This window comes from Myxocyprinus asiaticus, chromosome 30 (genome assembly GCF_019703515.2).
Source record: "Myxocyprinus asiaticus isolate MX2 ecotype Aquarium Trade chromosome 30, UBuf_Myxa_2, whole genome shotgun sequence".
Lineage (NCBI taxonomy): Eukaryota > Metazoa > Chordata > Actinopteri > Cypriniformes > Catostomidae > Myxocyprinus > Myxocyprinus asiaticus.
Genome location: NC_059373.1, coordinates 33700265 through 33721924, shown reverse-complemented (window position 1 = coordinate 33721924; position 21660 = coordinate 33700265). Strand labels below are relative to the sequence as shown.

The 21660-nt window shown below is 38.5% G+C and overlaps 1 protein-coding gene across 1 annotated transcript in view; it reads left to right on the top strand.

The window, feature by feature from the left end:
* The first annotated feature begins 213 nt into the window (after positions 1-213).
* LOC127420914 (E3 ubiquitin-protein ligase MYLIP-A-like) overlaps positions 214-21660 on the top strand; it is a 30772-nt gene continuing 9325 nt past the window's right edge. Inside the window, exons 1-3 of the mRNA XM_051663523.1 lie at positions 214-456; positions 3326-3516; positions 19936-20121. Of these exons, the coding sequence (XP_051519483.1) occupies positions 370-456; positions 3326-3516; positions 19936-20121 (464 nt within the window). The 5' untranslated portion in view covers positions 214-369. The remainder of the gene's footprint in view (positions 457-3325; positions 3517-19935; positions 20122-21660) is intronic.

The window sequence follows — 21660 nt, the reverse complement described above, 5'->3', positions numbered from 1 at the left end:
GTCTCTTTGTTGTAAATGTAAAACAATTCCTGCATCTTCACTTAGAATATAATGCACCGGTAGGGGACGCTAGTGGCTTCTATAGTATTCACTGCTTAAGTGAACACGGCAGGACTTGCTGTTGCTGTCAGAGCGCGGGCTCTAGGCTGTGATCCGCATAATCTGATTGGCTGTTGTGGAAGTGGGCGGTGCTTAGATAGTGCTCGTTTAATATAGTGCAGGGAGCCGCGTTGAACTCAAAAATAAAGAGAAGGCTTTAGGAAAGTGACCGAGGGCTGATGTAGGGTTCTCAGAGAGGAGAACAGTGAGAGCTGTTTTTAGTGTTTTTCACATAGGACGAGAAGACCAAAGACAAAACACCTCTCCAAGATGCTTTGTCATGTAACTCGACCGGATTCGGTGGTAATGGAGATTGAAGTGGATACAAAGGCGAACGGAGAAGACTGTCTGAATAAGGTAGGATAATGCTTGAAAATGTCAAAGAGAAACAAATGGGATTTTTGTTATAAATGATTTGTGTTCTGATCCCAAATGTGCACACTGATGCTTCATTTCATATAGAAAAAGAAACTGTAGATTGAACGCCAAATGAATGAGTCGATGAGAGTCACAATGGAAACTTGATGTTGTTGTTGTTGTTTTGTTGTTTTGTTTTTTTACTCTTTGCTTACATGCGTTTATTCGGGTAAAATTGAGAGATCGTATTTTGCATGTTTTTCAAACATTTTTGTGACATGTCACATTCACAGTTTGCACATTAAATCAAGCAGTCTAATAATAAAATATTAGGCTACCTACATGTATACTAAGCAAAGAAAATAAGTGTTAAAGGACGCAATGTATTTTAATTTAAACGTGTAGATTGTTTTAGCGAAAACGATTTTGTTGGAGCTACTCTAAACAATAGCGTGCTCTTTGCAGGTGTGATCTAATGGCACGCTCGAGGTTACTAAAGTTCATTCGCTTCAGTGTGGATGTTCGGCTCGTGCACTGAGCTTTCTACTTTTTGACACTTTAACAGAACTATTTTAGAGACAGCTAGAGGTATGATCTTAAATTTATATATATTGCTGTAAGACTAAAACAATTGTTTAGGTTCTCTTTTGTATTTATATATTATTATTATTATTATTATTATTATTATTAATATTATATATATATATATATATATATATATATATATATTAGCATATTATTATACAAAAATTAGCCTAAACAATTGTTTTAGTCTGACAGCAAAGAAATCAAATTTGCGCGAGCCAGATGACATTTGTGTGTGAATTTGTGTTACACAGAATGTTTCCATAACGGGGCTTTGGTCGGTTTAATGCATTAATTCCGCTAGTCTCAGCTTGTCATTGCAGGCTGTTTTCATTGGCTTTGCAGAGTACTCTCTATCCACAGTATAGTCCACTAATATCATAATTTTGTAGTATCTTACTTCAGATTTGCCTTTTTAAACGGGATTTTTCACCTCACACCAGCACTATGAAGGTTAAGTAATGACTTCTGACCCATTCACCCATGCATATGCCTACACTGTTGGATTTTGGTCTTGTTTTGTTACAATAAACTGCAGCATTTTCCCTAATGTAACGTCCAGGTGAACAATGGCATGCTTTCACTGCAAAATGGCTATTAAAAATAAGAAATTCAGTTTAGTGAGGTTTTTAGTGAGGCTTCAAGGAACCTTTTACCCCAAATGAGAATTCTGTCATTATTTAATCAACTTCATATTGTTCCAAAACCTTCATGACTTTCTTTAGTGGAATGTATAAAGACAATGTTAGGTAGAATGTTCAAGCTACTCTTTTCCATACAACAAAAGTTGGGGACTGAGGATGTTAGGCTACACCCCAAAAGGATGAAATCCATAATAAAAGTGTCATATGACTTGTACACTATATTCCGAGTCTTCTGACGGCATATGATAGCTTTGAGGGAGAAACAGACTGAAGTGGTCTTTTATTAACTGAAAATATCTCTGTAACACTCAATTTTATTTGGATGTTAACACTTCAAACATTAATGCCAAATGCCATGGTCTCGCATGTGTGTAGCCGATCGTGATGCACCAAGTTAGAATAAGTGGAAGTGCCAATAAGATTTGTGTCTACAAGTCATATGGACTACTTTTATTCTGCATTTTGCTGTATTTTGACAACCCTTAGACACTTTCTGCTTTAATGATTCATGCTGCTGTTTTTGATACAGCCTTTAAAATATCTCTGTTTGTGGAGAAAAACTAAATCATGCAGGCTGGATGTGATAAATGATGACAGTATTTTCATTTTGTATCATTCTTTCCTTTAAAACAAGTCAAAAAAATGTCAATGGAACAACAAATTACATTTACATTCAGTGCACATTCTCTAAAAACAAGTCTTAAAGGATTAGTTCACCCAAAAAGAAAATTCTGTCATTTACTCACCCTCATGCCATCCCAGATGTGTATGACTTTCTTTCTTTCTTCTGAAATCAGATGAAGATTTTTAGTAGAATATTTCAGTTCTGTAGGTCCATACAATGCAAGTGAATGGTGACCAAAACTGTGAAGTTCCAAAAAGCACATAAATGCAGCATAAAAGTAACCCATAAGACTCAAGTGGTTTAATCCATTTCTTCTGAAGTGATCCAATTGATTTTGGGTGAGAACAGACCAAAATGTAACTCCTTTTTCACTGTACATCTTGCCATTGCGGTCTCAAGATCATAATTACAAGCTTGATTACACTTCCTAGTGCTTGACGCATGAGCGGAGCGCTAGGAAGTGTAATCAAACTTGTAATCATGATTGCCAAGGAGACTACTGATTTCAAGATTTATAGTGAAAAGGTGTTATATATATATATATATATAGGTGTGTCTGTACTCACCCAAAACCGATTGGATCACTTCCGAAGACATGGATTAAACCACTGGAGATTTATGGATTATTTTTATGCTTCCTTTGTTATTTTTTAGAGCTTTCAAGTTTTGGTCACATTTTATGGACCTACAGAGCTGAGATATTCTTCTAAAAATCTTAATTTGTGTTCTGCAAAAGAAAGAAAGTAATTCACATCTGGGATGGCATGAGGGTGAGTAAATGATGAGAGAATTTTCATTTTTGGGTGAACTGTTACTTTAAGCACTTTTGCATCTCAGGTAAACTTAACTTGTTTTACTAGGATGTTTAGATATTTGTTTTACTGGAGAATGAGATGAGGATTGGCTACTGCTTGAGATTAGGATTGTTTGTCCGGTATGCAAAATAGAGTTATGAAATATTCTTTGCTGCCTACCCTTGCCTAATGACTGACTATAACCCACTCTTTCCCTACAGGTATGTCGGAAGCTGGGAATCATAGAAGTTGATTACTTTGGGCTGCAGTTTTCTGGCAGCAAAGGAGAAAACCTGTGGCTGAACCTGAGGAACAGAATCTCCCAGCAGATGGACAATCTCACACCCTGCAGACTACGACTCCGAGTGAAGTTCTTTGTGGAGCCTCATCTTATTCTGCAGGAACAGACGAGGTACATAAACGCACATTCGTATGAGCAGCATGCACATTAAAATGATCAAAATGGGCATTATTTGAGGAAGCTGTGAGAGAGAACATGTCAGGATCATTTGTGGGTAGACACATTTTTTTTAAAATATCCATTCCAGTACAGTGGGGAAAAAAGGAGTTTGTTTTCTTTCTTCCGGTCATTCTTTAGAGTATGTGGGTGTATTAATATTTTGTGTGAGATAAGTAGGAAAAAAAGCTATTTTTCTTCTGTGTCTAATGTTCCATGCCCAACTTTAGCCATATTTTGTTTTTGGAGTATGTCTGTGTGAAGAAATAATGATAAAAATCTAGGGCATGTTTAATTCATTTTGCAATGCTGGTTTTATAAGTGTTTTTTTCATATACACATCAACTACAGTTATGTTTCTTGGGCAGGACGAAAGGCAAAGGCTACTTTGCACGGTAGCTTGTAAAGGTGTTTTTTTTTTTTTTTTCTCCTCCTCCTCCTCCTCCTCCTCCAAGTACAGTGGATTGCCCTGTAGTAACCCTGTTCCCTGTGGGTTACTGTAGGTCATTGTGCTGTGAGCGGCAGCAGGAAATTTGATCCCCCAGCTCACAGACTCATTTCCACATAGCCCTTTTCCATCAAAATTGCGATGGTTCTGGACTTTATGTGTTTCAGTATTCTGGCTCTATACAAATTCAACATTTTGACCTTATCTGTGGCGTAATGTTGAATACCACAGAAAATAATTTAGACTCATCCAGTTAAAAAAAAAAAAAAAAAAAGCAATTGTAATAAACGTTAAATACAAACTGTTGCAGAAGTATAGCCACACAGCTTTACACATTAATGTGTTAAAATGAGACTAGTGTCATAGAATCATTTACTTACCTTGTTATACAAAGTTACTTCCAATATTTCCAACTTTTGCAAGTCAAACAGGTGAGCCAAAAGTGTCATGGAAGCATTACAAAATTATGTGGTTGCTACAGCAATTGCAGCATCATTATCATTCAGGTTTAGGGTTGGGAGGTAGGTTTTGTTGATTTAAAACTCGATAGAGCATTAACCTTAAGTCCAAAGTATACTTTTGTTTTGATGCAGATGCGAACGAGTGCTAGCCTTTCAAAGTACTGTATACTTAATTTGCCTGTGCACGCATACAGGAGTTTGTCTTCAGGAGTTTACACCCATAAAGAGGTCTTTATATTCCTTCAGACTCGAGTTATACAAATGCAGGTATCGCTTGACCTTCTCACACACGCGCTCCTGACTTGCACATCCACTGTTGTTTCCAACTTCGTCTCCTGATGTTTACCAGCGATTTTGTCTTTTTGCACTACTCTGTGGACATTCCCCTTTGGAACTGCTGCGATATGTTTAAGGAAACACGTAATATAATTTAGCAAAAATGGCGCCATAGTCGGGTAATTTTCATGAGACCAGACTGAGAAAAAGCCAAAATGCATGTATTGCATTGGTAAAGAATAACTAGAACTTCATTTGCGTGGAATAGTAGTCCCTTCTCTAAATTGACTATTTAGACAACTTTGCCACAACCTTTTATCAGGAGTTGAAATCATTTTCTGTGGTAATGGACATTATGCCACAAATGCTGTCAATGGAGCTTAAAACTTGGTAAAACCCGGAACATTCCTATAATAACGTATGAAAATGAAACCACAATTGTTTTGCTTTCTTTTCTGAACTCTGTTTTGATGAAATGAGTCCTTGAAAATGGATTTAAACCATCCTTCCAAGATTTTCCAAGAGCATAAGACGGGGATAGAACGATACCAAATTTACTGGTCCAGAAATATACTGGACCACTGCTACCCCACTGTAAAGGATGCATATCACTCTGTCCCACATGCAGCTTTAGGACTCTCTGATCACTGTTTGGTTCATCTTCTCCCAACCTTACAAGCAGAATTTCCAAAACATTTCAAAACTAAAATCAGCTAAGCCTGTTGTAAGGACTGTAAAGAGATAGACTAATGAAGCAGAGCTGAAACTACAAGCCTGCTTTGACTGCACTGATTGGAGTGTTTTTGAAGCTGCAGCCACAGACCTGGACGAGCTCACAGATACTGTCACATCATATATTAGTTTCTGTGAGAATATATGCATCCCTACTTGGACATTTTTATCATTTAATAATGATAAACCATGGTTTACAGGAAGACTCAGACAGCTTTGTCATGCCAAAGAGGATGCTTACAGCAGTGGGGATAAAATCTTGTACAACCAGGCCAGAAACACACTGACTAAGGAAATCAGAGTGGCTAAAAGAAGCTACTCTGAAAAGCTGAAAAAACCAGTGAATTGCCAGCCAACGAGCCTGCATCTGTGTGGAAAGGCCTGAAAAGCATTACCACGTATAAGACACCTCCCCCTCGCTCTGTAGAGAATCAAATGGCTGATGAACTGAATGTGTTTTACTGCAGGTTTGAAAAACCCAGTCTCACACCCATCCCCTGTCAATGTCACATCTGTGGTCATGAAGTCATTTGAGAGACTGGTTTTGGCCTACCTGAAGGACATCACTGGACCCCTGCTAGACCCCCTTCAGTTTGCTTACCGAGCAAACAGGTCTGTGGATGATACTGTCAACATGGGACCACATTATGTCCAGCAACACCTTGACAAACCTGGGACTTATGCAAGGATCCTATTTGTAGACTTCAATTCAGCCTTCAATGCCATCATGCCTGATCTTCTCTTAACCAAACTGACCCAGCTCTCCATGCCAGCAACAATCTGTCGGTGGATCGGCAGCTTTCTGACATAGGCAGCAGCTAGTGGGACTTGGCTAGTGGACTTCAGGAGGAACCCCCCATGAACACAATTAAACTGCCTTCAAGACTCCCCATAGTGCAATAATGTAAATAAATATCTCATGTACATACGTAAATTCACTTATTTAATTCAATAACTCTACATACCCCTACCTTGCTCATATATTACCAATTGCATACGTACATACGCCATTCTATGTTATATGTCCTATTTTTTGTATGTCTATTAATACTCTTACCTTGTTTTATATTCTGTCTCACTGTAATGTCCTGTGTGCACTTGCTTATTTCTCCGGTCTCAAAAAAAATGTCCTTGTGTTCGTGAGCACACTTTGCAATAAAGCTGATTCTGATTCTGATTTTTTCTTTTCTTTTCCGATACCTGAACTATCAGTATCGGCCTATTCCGATACCAGTGTTGTTTTTTTCTTAATGAGTTTAGAACATCTATAATTCACTGTGTGGAACTGATTGGGAGTACTTTTTGTGTAAAGAAACAAAAACCTCTAACAATACTTTATTTCATTATAAAATAGGAAAACAAAAAACAGTTACATAAGAGCATGTGCAAACTTTGTTTAACTAGTCTGCAGGATGCAGCAGCAAAAATAAGAGTAACTCCAGTGAAAGTCTTCAGCAGATAAAATGTGTTCTCGTTACACATTTTAACTTGTATCTGGACTTGTAAATGGTTTCAGATCTCGCTCTCTCTCTCTCTCTCTCTCTCTCTCTCTCTCTCATTTATTTAATTTATTTTATTTTATTTGAGTTTTATGAGTATATCAATCCACTTTTCAATCACACAGTAATTTTTGGAACCCAATTTGATTTTATTGTAATTTGTAATAATAATAATTATTATTTTATGATACATTTGTAATACATTTCAGTTGTAGGCTTTTATTTTGAAAGTCCGGCACTGAGTGCTCCAGGAAGTCTATGTTTGAGTGTTTGTTTGTAGGCTAATTCACGGTAGTGTAATACGCTTCTCATTCAAAATCTGGTAAAATGCTTGTCCGGTGCCATTCTCAATGCATGTTATAGGTGGACTGAACTATTGATCATCTACATCTGAAATGGAGTTTGTGTAGTGCGACCACATATTGCGCTGAGCAGTGCATCACGGGCCTCTGCGTATGTTTGTGTGTGTGTGTCGGCAGAGCGACGCTTGTTCAATAAAGTGTGGTGCCAGAGACTTAGTTGTGCATGCTGACTGTATATTTATTATTAAACACATCCTTTTGCAATTCTCAAAGCTTTTGGATGACTGTAAGAGCCTGAATAAAATGCACGAATATATGGACTACTTTTTAATGGTGATTTGAAGGTTATTTATGTCATTATTTGAGCTTGACAGTAACGTCAATGATCAACATGTGGTATCGGTCTGACAAGCCCGATCCAAATCCGATACCCGATCCGGGTAAAAACATCAGTATCAGACCCAATACCAATCCAGGTGTCATATCGGTGCCATCCCTAGCATAAGACGCTTGTTCCTGCACTGGAGCAGCCAACTTCAAAAACTGCCACTGATGATCATTTGACTGGGCAGTTACAATGCTTGTTATGTTAATGAACTCTGCTTTCTGTCAGGATGTTGGTCCCAGAAATGTCTGTTTTTGTCTGACAAAGAAGCAGAAACAGGTGTTAAGTATTTTCCTCTGACTTGTGTTTTTCCACTCTCTCTCCTTTGATGTTATAAATAGAGTCTTCCATGACCTGCTCATACATAGTTCATTAGCATCAGATTGTGCATGGCTTTGCTTTCCAGTGGAGTGAGTTTACTTGCACTTTACAACTTTAAACCGTATGTGAACAGGGGTTGGGGGAAAATTGATTCACGGATGTCACAATTTTTTCTTTAATTAATCTGGATCAATACGCACATTCATGATTGGAATTCTGAATTGCCCAAGATTTATTTTCCCTGTGCTATTGCTTAAAATAGATGCATTTAGAAGAGATTTGGAATCGGATCGTGATTTCCTGAATCAAAGTGCTCAAGGTTCCCACCCCTACAGGGAACTCTCTACACCACCTGTATCTGCTGCTGCTGTTATTTGATATTCGACCCATTTTGGAGTCCAATGTTCCATGCGCTCTAAGCTCAGCTGGGTTCTTTTCATTAAACTGAAACCCGTTATTTTGCCAACTTCTGCAGGCATTCCCACAGCCATGCGGCCTCTTGGCAGAATGACTCTGGCAGGGTAGCATGTGCATGTACACTTGCTTCCATTTCCTGTACATTCTCTTTTGTGAGGATTTTTGATTCCGAAGCCACTTTTTTGCATTTAGAGGGCAGTTACTTGGTCTTCCGGTGACCTGAGGGAGATTAGTGGGGGTCACTGACACTGACATATTCTTGATGCAGGGTGGAGGGACGTGGCTCCCTCAGAAATGCCACATGTAAGATCATTCAAGCTGTTATGGCAGCCTGAATGGGTTTCCAAATGGCCATGAAAACAGCTTACAGTGAGTGAAAGCTGACGAGTTGGGTAAATTTGAGATGGCGGCGGTTGAGACTTTTGTTTCTCAGCTGACATCCACACGACAGCAAAGCACTGATCAGACTGAGATTCAGTGTTTGAATGACAATGAAGACTGATAGATTCTGGCACTTGGGGCACAGTGGCCGTTCGGAATGGAGTACTAGCATTCTGCTTACTGCATACGGCACTGTGTACACTGAATATTGCCTAGTATTTTTTTAGAAATGTAAATCAAACAATTGGGAAGTGCTGATACAATCATATATTGTATGTTGCATTACTTTTTATTATGGTATTGTATTGATGCTTTAGATCCCTCTGTCGATATTTATATTTTTTTTAAATCTATTTGTGTGTTCATGTCCAACAGTTCAATAATGATGTAGGTTAATAAAATGCTGTTTTAGTTATCCAGTTATGATGTGATTCATAACTATATATTGAATCATGAAATGTGTATTGTGATGCATAAATTGTGAGGTGGTTGGTGATACCCAGCCCTTTCAAATGATACGCAGTATGTAATAAACATTTCAAACAGTAGGATGCTACTGTGTCACATGACCTCATTACCTTTGTCATGTGACCTCATCTATGCATTTTTAATTCTGCAAGCGATATCCATTTTTATCTCAGAAATGTAACGTTATTTGCATTTTAATCCATGTTCGGAACTTAATACTAGCGTGTTGATTACTGAATACTGTATATTATACACTGAATTCAGGCTACCATTTTTTTTTTAATTGTTTTTTGAAGCTGTACACATTATGCTACATACATTTCAAAGAGTAATAATTTACATTGTTACGTGAACTCATTCCAAGAATTTGAGCAACGTCCATATAGCTCAGAAATAAAAAGTTGTTTTTCAGTTTTTGTCCAAGATTGTTGAAATTAACGTTGAGCGCATTGCATTGTGGGATACAGTATTCCAAGCAGTGTGCTCTGTTGTATACTAAACATTTTAGCAAATGTAGCAGGTCATGCATACCACTAATTGTTAAACTACATGTTGTCCACAAACCTGCTATTCACTGCAGATTGTAGAAGCACTACAAATAATAAAGGCCATGGTATACACTTGAAGTCAGAAGTTTACATACACTTTGGTTGAAGTCATTAAACCTAATTTTTGTAACCACTCCACAGATTTCATATTAGCAAACTATAATTTTGGCAAGTCGTTTAGGACATCTACTTTGTGCATGACACGAGTAATTGTTCCAACAATTGTTTACAGACAGATTGTTTAACTGTTTGACTATTTCACAATTCCAGTGGGTCAGAAGTTTACATACACTAAGCCAACTGTGCCTTTCAGCAGCTTGGAAAATTCCAGAAAATGATGTCAAGACTTTATACAATTAGCTAATTAGCTTCTGATAGGAGGTGTACTGAATTGGAGGTGTACATGTGGATGTATTTTAAGGCCTACATTCAAACTCATTGCCTCTTTGCTTGACATCATGGGAAAATCAATAGAAATCAGCCAAGACCTAAAAAAAAAAAAAATACATTGTGGACCTCCACAAGTCTGGTTCCTCCTTGGGAGTTTCCAAATGCCTGAAGGTACCATGTTCATCTGTAAAAACTATAGTACGCAAGTATAAACACCATGGGACCACACAGCCATCATACCGCTCAGGAAGGAGACTCATTCTGTCTCCTAGAGATGAACATAGTTTGGTGCAAAAAGTGCAAATCAATCCCAGAACAACAGCAAAGGACCTTGTGAAGATGCTGGAGGAAACAGGTAGACAAGTATCTATATCCACAGTAAAATAAGTCCTGTATCAACATAACCTGAAAGGCTGCTCAGCAAGGAAGAAGCCACTGCTCCAAAACCACCATAAAGCCAGACTGCAGTTTGCAAGTGCACATGGGGACAAAGATCTTACTTTTTGGAGAAATGTCCTATGGTCTAATGAAACAAAAACTGAACTGTTTGGCCATAATGACCATTGTTATGTTTGGAGGAAAAAGGATGAGACTTGCAAGCCGAAGAACACCATCCCAGCCGTGAAGCATGGGGGTGGCAGCATCATGTTGTGGGGTGCTGCAGGAGGGACTGGTGCACTTCACAAAATAGATGGAATCATGAGGAAGAAAATTATGTGGATATATTGAAGCAACATCTCAAGACATCAGCCAGGAAGTTAAAACTCGGTCGCAAATGGGTCTTCCAAATGGACCGTGACCCCAAGCATACCTCCAAAGTTGTGGCAAAATGGCTCAAGGACAACAAAGGCAAGGTATTGGAGTGGCCAACACAAAGCCTTGACCTCAATCCGATAGAAAATTTGTGGGCAGAAATGAAAAAGCGTGTGCGAGCAAGGAGGCCTACAAACCTGACCAGTTCTGTCTGGAGGAATGGGCCAAAATTCCAGCAGCTTATTGTGAGAAGCTTGTGGAAGGCTACCCAAAACATTTGACCCAAGTTAAAAAATGTAAAGGCAATGCTACCAAATACTAAAGTGTATGTAAACTTCTGACCCACTGGGAATGTGATGAAATAAATAAAAGCTGAAATAAATAATTCTCTCTACTATTATTCTGACATTTCACATTCTTAAAATAGTGATCCTAACTGACCTAAGACAGGGAATGTTTACTGTAATTAAATGTTAGGAATTGTGAAAAACTGAGTTTAAATGTATTTGGCAAATGTGTATGTAAACTTCTGACTTCCAACTGTATTTAGTTTTTTTCTGAGTGCCATTCTGTCAAGTGCTCAAGCCTTTCAAAGTTTATGCGGCCATACGAACGCGTTCGACATATGCGCATTACTGCTTTTGTTATACTCTTTAGTAAAGTCAACTACAGGCACGTGCTGATGACGTGCAAAAATGCGGACTATCCGCGTATCTAAAAAAAACTAGGCTGCACGCGGACAGTCCATGAAAACTGTGCTGATGATGAAATTTGTGTCACGCAATGTGCATGGAAAACCGAAGTATACTTTGTCGAAAGAGCAGCATAGTAGTATGCTATTCTGAGCTTCTGTCTTTACCTTCACAAACACACTTTCACATAGTTTCTCTTTGTATTTATCTTTGTGATTGATAGAGGAATGTTGTTGGACTAAATCAAGGAAGTGACGCACATGGCAGATTATTAGACGGCTGCCTGGCATTTCTGAGTGTAACACAGGCTGCTGTCCCATGAAAATAGCCCATTGTTCCCCCTCTGGCACTGTTGTCGTGTGTGTGTGTGTGTGTGTGTGTGTGCGCACACATAATGTGCCCCGGCTTCCAGCCACTAGGGTCATGTTCTCTAACCTTCTTTGTGCAATGACCACTGCCCTACTTTGACACTGTGTGCCAATATGCATCGCATCGACCGCACGTGAGCTCTGGCATGTATTCACTACATATGTGCCAATATGCATTGCATCGACCGCGATTGAGCTCTTGAGCTCTAGCATGTATTCACTACATGCTTATACAAACACATCCACTTAGTTTTCCCCACAGCGAATGTTTTAAGTGGAATCGTGCATGCACATCAGGTCTGTCATTCTCTGTATGCGCATTCTGTCTGGAACTTCTGCTCAGTTTGATGTAAGCTCTGGAAATGTCTCAACATCTTTCAGCCTTAGGGAAACTGGAGTCCCCATAAAACTGTTCCAGAGGACCAAACACTCTGATTAATGTCTGAAAGAGAGGGCAGTAGCATACGCACATGCGCGTCAGGAACATACTGTTCCAAGCGTGAGAGGGGCTGATTGGGCCTCGTCTGTCATGGTCAAAAATATACTGTGACAGACAGTATTATAGTTCAGTGTTGATGTCAGATGGTAATCCCAAGATTATTGTATGTATGTGTGCGTGCGTGTGAGCAAGTGTTTTGTTTTTGTTATAGTCAAAAAGCCTTTAACAAATTTTACTTTCGTAAAAATGCATTTCCAAGTGAAACGTCATATTTAGTGTGAAAATAAATAAATGTAGATAGATAGATAGATAGAGATTTTATATATATATATATATATATATATATATATATGATAGATAGATATTGGGCCTTTTATCCATCGGAATTGATTGGATCATAAAAAGTGTGTTTCATGTCAGAATAGAAACCATGTGGTTTAAGGAGAGGGGTTTTAAAATAAGAGGATATTGTGACGTCAGCAACAATTTATTACATTTTGATTTAAATATTGTGTAGAGACTCCCCCCCCTTTGGAATAACATAGACTTATACATTTTGCACAATAAGACCAGCAACATGTATACCATTGTGGTAGCCTAATACAAAAAAGCAAAAATCCTGTGTGCCTTGAGAGTTGCCCAAGTTGGAAATGTTGAAACGAGAGAGGGCCGAGCACTGAGCCTTGTTGGATTCCCCTACTGTCCAGGGCCGGAACTCTGTTCAGCCTTTCACTCTCTCTCTCTCTCTCCAGTTCCTTTCTATCTCTGTCTGCTCTTATTATGTAAGATGCACTAAACTGTGTACAGGCCTCTGAATGCAGGCAAGCTGCTTTATATAAGACCAGGAGCAGGCTGAATGAAAAACTATCTTCTGTAGTCCATTATTATGACAGTCCCTTATGTTCATTAAACTAAGTGCATCTTCCAAAAATAGATCCTTATACTTCTCTGTGCAGAGTGCTGGTGGAGGATTGCCAGATGGAAGAAATACAGTATGTACTAGTATGAAAAGGGACTTGGCAGACATGGTTGCTTTACAGTCCCTGGATATCAAAAGTTTTAATTACAGACTGGATAAAATCCTTAAACGAGGCATAGTTTAAAGATAACCACTGGCCTTGAGGGCTTAATTCTGAGAGCAGAGCAGCCCCACCCTTTCTCCTGACCACAAACACTCATACGCTTCCTCTCACCATGTGTAAAAAAATAAATAAAATCAAATATTCCCACAACCTGAATGGCATCTCTTAATCTGCCCTGCTCTATTTTCAGCATGAGAAAACAGATGTGATATTCACACTTGTGTCAAGCCGAGTGTTTTCCGACTGCATTCTAAAATGCTGTCTAAAACGGCTGTGTAGACAGCGCAGTGCTAACTTGGTGTGCCTCATGGACCCATCCTGGTGGCGAATTTCCAAAATGTTGAATAGCAAGGCAAGATGAATTTGTATTTATCATGAAAGCACTACCTCATTGGTCAGAGAAACTATAACCCAACCCTAACACTTCCCCTAACCTAAACATAACAAATCAGGTAGTGCTTAACTCAAATATGATTGATTTTTTTTTTTTTACAAAAGTGGCGGTTTCCCAATCGGTGGGTGTTTTCAAACCAGGGTGGGCATTTTTCAACTGCTTTACACTATTTGCTTACTACATGGAGATTCCCTACTTTTATTGGATAGTTGAGAAATGCCCAACCTGGTTTGAAAATGCCCACTGATTGGGAAATGCCCATTATTGTTCCGCAGAGACCTATACTTCAAAAAATTGGATAAAACTAGCATAAGCTGGTTGGCTGGTCTTAGCTGGTTGAGCAGCCTGGTCAGGCTAGTCAGTTGAAACACATTTTAGGTGCTCAGACCAGCTTATTCAGTTTGGGAGACCAGCTTAGATCAGCCTGACCAGCTAAAAAAGAGTTTTCAAAACCCCTCTAAAACTAGCCTGACCATCTATGACCTGGCTGGGTGAACACCATGATGGACTACCAACTTGGAGCACCTAATTATGGCCAAACAAATAAGTTACCATGTTCCAAAAACCACTACCAATTTAACCTGGATTCGCATTCACTAAATTACATTTGTCATCAGCCCTTACAGTGGTTGTACATCCGTGATTATGTACTAGCTGGTCGTAATTGCATGTGGTTGGTGCCAGGCTTGTGCAAAAACTGCTGTATTGTTTTGCAGGGCTTGAGTGTTTAGCATTCACATCAGGACTCAATCCTGGTGATCCACAGAGGCCAGCACCAATGTCAGAGGTACAGCACACTTTAAAAAAAGACAATGGCTCTTTTAAACATTAATCGGTTCACAGATTTAACAGCAGGCTCTCAGAAAGAGCAGCAAATAATGCTTAAAAGATTAAATTGTGCGCACATACTGTGACCCTGGCTTCTTGGTTCCTATTCAAAAATATAAACTTTCACACTGTTCTCATACGTGAAAGCACTGGTTTTCCATACGCCTCCAAATATGCAAAACACGCCTCCATGATCTCAGTGCTTGTTGTTTTCACAGTCAGGGACCTGGATGTTTTCAGCAGGAACAGGAGCTCGGGTGTTATTCAGGGTCAACGTAAATATGAACGGACAACTGCAGAGACAAACCTCTCGAAGCTCATGATTGCCTCCTTAAAGCAGGAGGACATCTCTGGAAAACACTGAGGAAAGTGACTTGCAAGACCCTTCCTAAGCTGTACGTATCATTAAAAAAAACCAGTTTACATTATGATCGAGCTATGGGCTAGCTGTTACAGAAAATGCTCTGAAATTGAGCTGTGGTGCTCATGCTAGAAACATGAATTTGAATTCAGCTCGCAATAGTTCCAAATCCAGTTTCCCCTTTCTTTTTCCCATCATTTCCTGTTTTCTTTTTATTCTTCTCTCAATAATAGTCGTAAAGGCCAAAATGGGGATAAAATTACCTTCGCCAATACAAAGGTGACTGTATGCTGTTCCAACAGTCTTAAGTTCTTCAGAAACATCAGTTATACATATATCTAACTACATTCTTTGTCAGTTATTTAATTGATGACTAAACTGCCTCTGCACCGGGAAACACGTATATTGCTTAATAAACGTGGTGAGAGTAGGTTATATTTAAATGATTGCATAACAGGACTGAAATTTACATGCTTTGCTTTCCTGTACTTGTTGGCTGTTTTTCTTTCACTATCTGATCCAACTCATCCATGAAAGAGAAAAAAAATAAAATATATATATATATATATTCTCTCTAAACTAATTCCTACCATTTTTACAGAATTATTTGTCTCAATCAGGTGGTCGTTTAGTGAGCTAAATCACGAGAGTGGTGTTTGTTTTGCTGGGTTAGCAGGATGACATGCACCCCTATGGCATCAGAACAGGTTTAACCACCTCTGTGGATAAACTATCGTAACCTCCACCTCTTTGATTATGTATCACTCAGGAATGAGGTTGTGTTGTCTGGGCACACATTTTAATTTTAAGTTTTATTTTTCACCCACAGCGATTGCTGTTTGCAGAACACATCCCTTACTTGAGGCGTTTACTCAACAAAACATCTTTGTTTGAATGTCAGTTGTTGGTTGAATATTAATCTGCATTTGCTTTCAAATTTTTGCGAATGATGATTAACACTTTTTGGTTTAGCGAGGAGGTGTTTACCTGAGGTGCACGGAACTGACAGCAGGGTTTACTAAAGTTTGTTGACTGCGAGTAACCCCCGCCGCATGGCTCAGAGCAATGTTATTTGACTAACTCTGAAACCACATTGTTTCAAAGGGTGCCTGAAAAGAATGAAAGACCTGTGCGGATTGACCTCGTTGTTGCCATCTCTGGGCAGAAGCTTCATTTCATTTCAGAGAAATGTTTTGTTCTTTGTTGGGGGTCTAACACAGTGAATTTGCCTGTATCTGAGAAGATAAAGCAATTAGTAAGGGACAAATTTGCACAGGCAAAAATAGTGGCCAGAATCCAGTAAGGTAAAGTGGAGAGAGAACGTTATCACTTAGCAACACTTTTATCAGCTTAAGTTAAACAGCATTTTATATAATATTTGTTTTATTTTCAATTTAAATGTAACTTTTTTTATTATTATTATTTTAAATCAATTTATACATTGTATTTTATTTTTTTTAGTTTTTCCAGAAGTTGAAAAACACACACACACAAAATGGGGTGATAAAAGGATTTTGACGATTCTGTAAATTTTGAACTCTGTGCAGTATTTCAGATTTTTTTCCCAATGCCTGTCATAAGATTCACTTTCTAGCCAAAACATGAGGAAATTCTGCAGAAAGTGCACCACATCTGAAGCCAAAGCCTCAAAAGCCCTGTTTCACAAAACCCTCCAGCTCTCATATCATACAGTAACCCATTTCATGTCAACTGAAGGGTGGAGGTGTTTCTAATTTAATTCTTCCAGTTACATAATCAAGTGCTAAGCATTTCAGCTGCAAAGGGATGATTTGTTTCTTTTTGTCAGGAGTGTTTAAGCAAGGACATGACAGTGTATTTTCATTCTGAAATCACACAAAATGCTTTCTTTGAAAAGCAGAGTAGAGTTTAATTCTGGGATAGTATAGGATAGTCCAAGCAAACTGCTGAATACATTCAATTATTTTAGTTGTATTTCATCAGTTTAAGTCTGTAATTGGCTTAGTTTCACTTTAAAGTTATAGAGTACTTTGTTGAGGTATGGCCAAACTTTCACTTAACCTCATGATTTTAAACCGTAAATGCAAAAAAATGGGGTGTACTTTTTATAAGCAGTGTACGTACATGCACACATGCAGAGCTGATAGGAAAAATTGACTCTTCTATTGTTTGCGGCCCCTGAAAGGAGCTGTGTCATTGCTGATGAAGATACCGACAGACAGAATGGTGTCTGTTTAAACTCTAACATGAAAGCCTGACCTCATGCGCAGATGTTCAGGGTTCACACAGGCCTCAATCCCTTCTTGCTGAAAGGACCAGTAGGTTTTGACAGGTGGAGGATCTTTAGACATGGAGGGAGAGAGTGGGGTGACACCTGTGGCCTCCAGACCGCCTTAAACCCTGCTTATCTGATCTTATAGTATTAAGACACCAGACTTCACAACAACCAAATGCTTTTGTCTGCTCACAGACAAGAGCTTTGTGGCTGACATAATGCAATACCAGGTGCCTTGTTTGATTTATACAGTAGCCCTAAATGAATAAATTGTAATCTGTAATAACTGAAAATTTGTAATTCATAAAACAGTCAGTACATTTACAGTATGTGTTGCACAACATGTATTTAACCATGCATATTTGATGTTTTTCCTTCAAATATTCAATTACGTATTGACATTTATACTTGAACAGGCAGATGAAGTGATTTACCATGGTTAAGGGGTTTTTAGGCATGGTAAAATCACTGTAACTGCAGACATTTATTGTAAAAGTTGTCATCTTTCCTGTTGTTCAATTGTTTTATTTCAGTTGTATGTTCACACCAGCTAATTAGACCCACACATAGTGTGCCAGGGCTTGTTGATTGTGACTAACTGCACAGCTGCGTGTTTCTAAGATTAGCCAAGTATTGACTGAATTGACGCTACAATCCTAGATTACTGTTTGACCGCTAGTAACCTTTCCCTGCCCCCTCCCCATGTCTCCTATGAGCTGCCTTTGTTATAAGTCAGGTAATTCATCACATGAATGTGATATCACTAGGGAAGTGCCTGGTCAGGCTGGGCGAAACTCCTTTTGTCAAAGTGCAGGTCTTGTTTATTTGTCTGGCCTATAAATCTACCTCCATCTTTTACTCCAGCAATTCTTGTAATGCACTCTTTTCATCCAAAGTCAATGTTTAGCGGTAGGGGGTTTTGTCGGCAACACTGTGCGAACTGATATGCCCGTGTTTGTTTTCGTAAAGATCCATCGCCTGCGTGCAGGAATATATCCCAGCCTGTTTTCAGAGTTCCCATGCTCTGCTGTTGTCTGGGGGGAAAGAGGCATGCTGGGGGAAAACATCAGTCCTGTTTGGTCTCAAAACTTAATCTCAGGGGACATGCTCAATTTGACATTCGTGTTGTGTAGTTGGACATTATGGGGACATAAGGGTTTGGGGTCAGATTTATGTAAAGCAGCCTGAGCTGATTACCATGTCTAAGTTGTACACTGCAGGAAGAATAGAGAGCAGCAAGGATGTTTAGGCAGTATGTCACCTGTGAAGTTGTTAGACAATTCTGTAAAGAAAATCACCGCAGCAGATGAGTGTGTGCGTGTGTTCCCCTGAAGTGAAGTATGATGCAGACACGCAAACCCACAAAGATGTATTTTAATTTTTTAACTTTTTTTTTTTTTTTTGGGGGGGGGGGGGGTTGTTTTGTGTTTACATTTGTGTTTTTTAGTGTAGTTTGGTTTTATTTTTGATTTTGTATATTTTGGTTTACTCCAGACTTTGCAGGTCTCTCTCTAGATCTTCTAATCAGCATTTAGTGAATGTTGAACCAGGAAATCACTATGTATCTGCAAAATACCTGTTCATTCTCTGTCATTACAGTGGAATCTGTCTACAGTATTCTTCATTTGCAGTGGAGCAGGAAGTAGCCTGACTCTTAAGGTAAAAAAAAAAATAAAAAATCCAGATATAGAGAGTTAATCAATAGAAAAAGATAAATAAATCAATGAAAACTTGTGAAGGGAAAAAGCTTTTTTTATGGTACTTGACACCACTCCACCCACTGGAATCTTACAATCTTACAGAAGGCTAAAAGGATACTCATCCTCACAAAAACATATAAGCACTCCTGAATTACAGCTTTAGGGATTTCTGTCGAGTTATGTCGGTCCTTTTCAGCTGTGAATGGTGAGTGCTGTGTTCATGCTGTATGTTGTGGGAGGCTGCAGGCTTATCGTTTGGCAACATGCTGTTAGGGTTATGCATTAGGGAATGTTCAACTGCTAGGGTTAGATAGGAGACACAAGTCAGTGAGACGGGAGTGAAAGTCAAACCACTTCACACATACATACATGAACACACATGAGTTACAAAGTTCTCCAATGTTTGTTTTTAAAGTGAAAGTGACCATCAGTTGTAATGGAAACCAGTATTTCTGCTTTTCCTTCAACCAATGCTATTTTCAATTGATTGTTAGGCAGTTCTGGTTTTTACTGTTCCTCTTTAATGTTTTGATTGTCGTCGCCTGGTATCTTTTTATGGCTCATCTGTAGTTGGTTCTTCAAATATGGGCACTTTTTTATGTCCCATTGATTGATTTTGATGAAAACAAACTGATCGAAACTTTTCTTTTTAAGGTTACATTTAAAACTCAGAAGTTAGTTAGATGGAACACAGATGTTTGTTTGTAATTCAAGTTCCCCGTCACCTGCTCCAGTCTACACGAAGTGCTCTCACTTTTCAGTCGTACCACCTGTCGTCCATGTAGTGCCCTCATGTTCCACAATACCACCAGCCACCTGCCTCCATCCATTCTAATACTCTCTCACTTTCTTTGTCTTTCTCTTCTGTGCTGCAGACACCTGTTTTTTATGCATGTGAAAGAGGATCTTCATCGTGGACATCTGCGGATGTGCTCCGAACAAGCCGAAGTGCTCAGCGCCCTTCTCGCCCAAGCTGAGTTTGGCGACTACAACCAGAACACAGCCAAGTACTGGTACACTGAACTCTGTGGTCAAGAGCCCAACCAGGCAACCATCAACAGGTGAGCTTACATGCCAGTCGCATTTTTATTCCTGACCTTCAACTCAGTGTTTTATAATGGTTTTACAACAGATTTAAGATCTTATAATGCATTCAGGTCGTCCATGTTATGAACCAATAAGAAAGAACAAAGAAATTTGAAGTCAACTGATGTGAAGTAATGTTTGTCAAGTCATTTGCACTTTGAATTTAGTCAGATATTGGCCTATAATTTAATATGTAAATACTGCAGTCCTATAGTGGATGGAAAAAAAAGCAGTCCTAACATGCATTTCCAAAACTGCATTGCAGGTAGGGCTGAAACGATTAGTCGACGTTATTGACAATGTCGAAAAAAAAAAAAACTTTTTTTAAAAAACTTTCAACCAATTTTTTGTTGTCGTCGAATAGTCGTTTGATCTCAATTAACCTAACATGGGATCATATGAAACTAATGATGGCGTTTGAGAGCAGCACTGCAGCTCGCATCTGACTGAGGAGAGGAAGAATTACACAGTTCACAGTCCAGATGCACTCTAAACTTTCCAAACAGCTTCAGGTGATGTAGATCGCAAAGTATGAGGGAATTATACAAATACAAAATAAGTAAATAGAGAAGCACTCTCGTTGTGGAATAAGTGGAGCCGGAGTTGCCATTCCACTTAAGCAAAATGCATGCATGCTTGCTGCAGATAGATTATTACACGATGGCTCGCAATGTAGCGAATCATAATACATATGTGTTGCATTGTGTATCTTATCATGAAGAAAATCGGTGATACACAGCTCTATTAATAAGAGAGAGTTTGTTTTTTGTGAGTTAAAGATGGATCGAAGTATACAAAAAGGTGAGAGAGAGTAGTCTTAGCCAATTATACACTGCAACAAAATATGCTTTTGATTTGTTTTTGCTTGTTTTCCAATATAAGTATCTTAAACTCCTTTAAAACAATGTACATTTACTTTAGGAGCTAAACTGCAAAAGAAAATAATTATCTGAGAATGCTGAATATAATATAAAAAATAAAAATATTTTAAAATGATCCAAAAATCCTAATAAAAAAAAAAAAAAATGCATTTACCTGAGAAGCAGCATATAAGATATTTAGACTTGCTTTCAGAGAATAGATTTTGAATATTTTGTCTTCTGCACGTATAAACAAGTGAAAAAATACACTTATATTCAAGATACGTTCTCTGAAAGCAATTCTTAATTTTTTATGTTGCTTCTCGAGTAAATGTATCTTGTTTTAAGGATTTTTAGACAATTTCAAATGGAAAACAAGACAAAAACACTTGATAACAATAGGAATTGTTTTGCAGTGAATTTCTTTTACTGAATTAAACTTAATAAAATGTATTTTTCCCCTTTTAATTCAGTGAATATCACTTAGAGAGATTTTTAGAAGATGATTTTGTCCTCTTTATTGTTAGTAAGCATGTTTAAAACAACTTTTTAACCCGGGGCACAAGCTGAATAGTCCGTTAAGAGCTAATGATTAATCGCTGCAATAATCGCCCGAATAGTCGAATAATCGTTTTAATAATTGTTATATTAGTC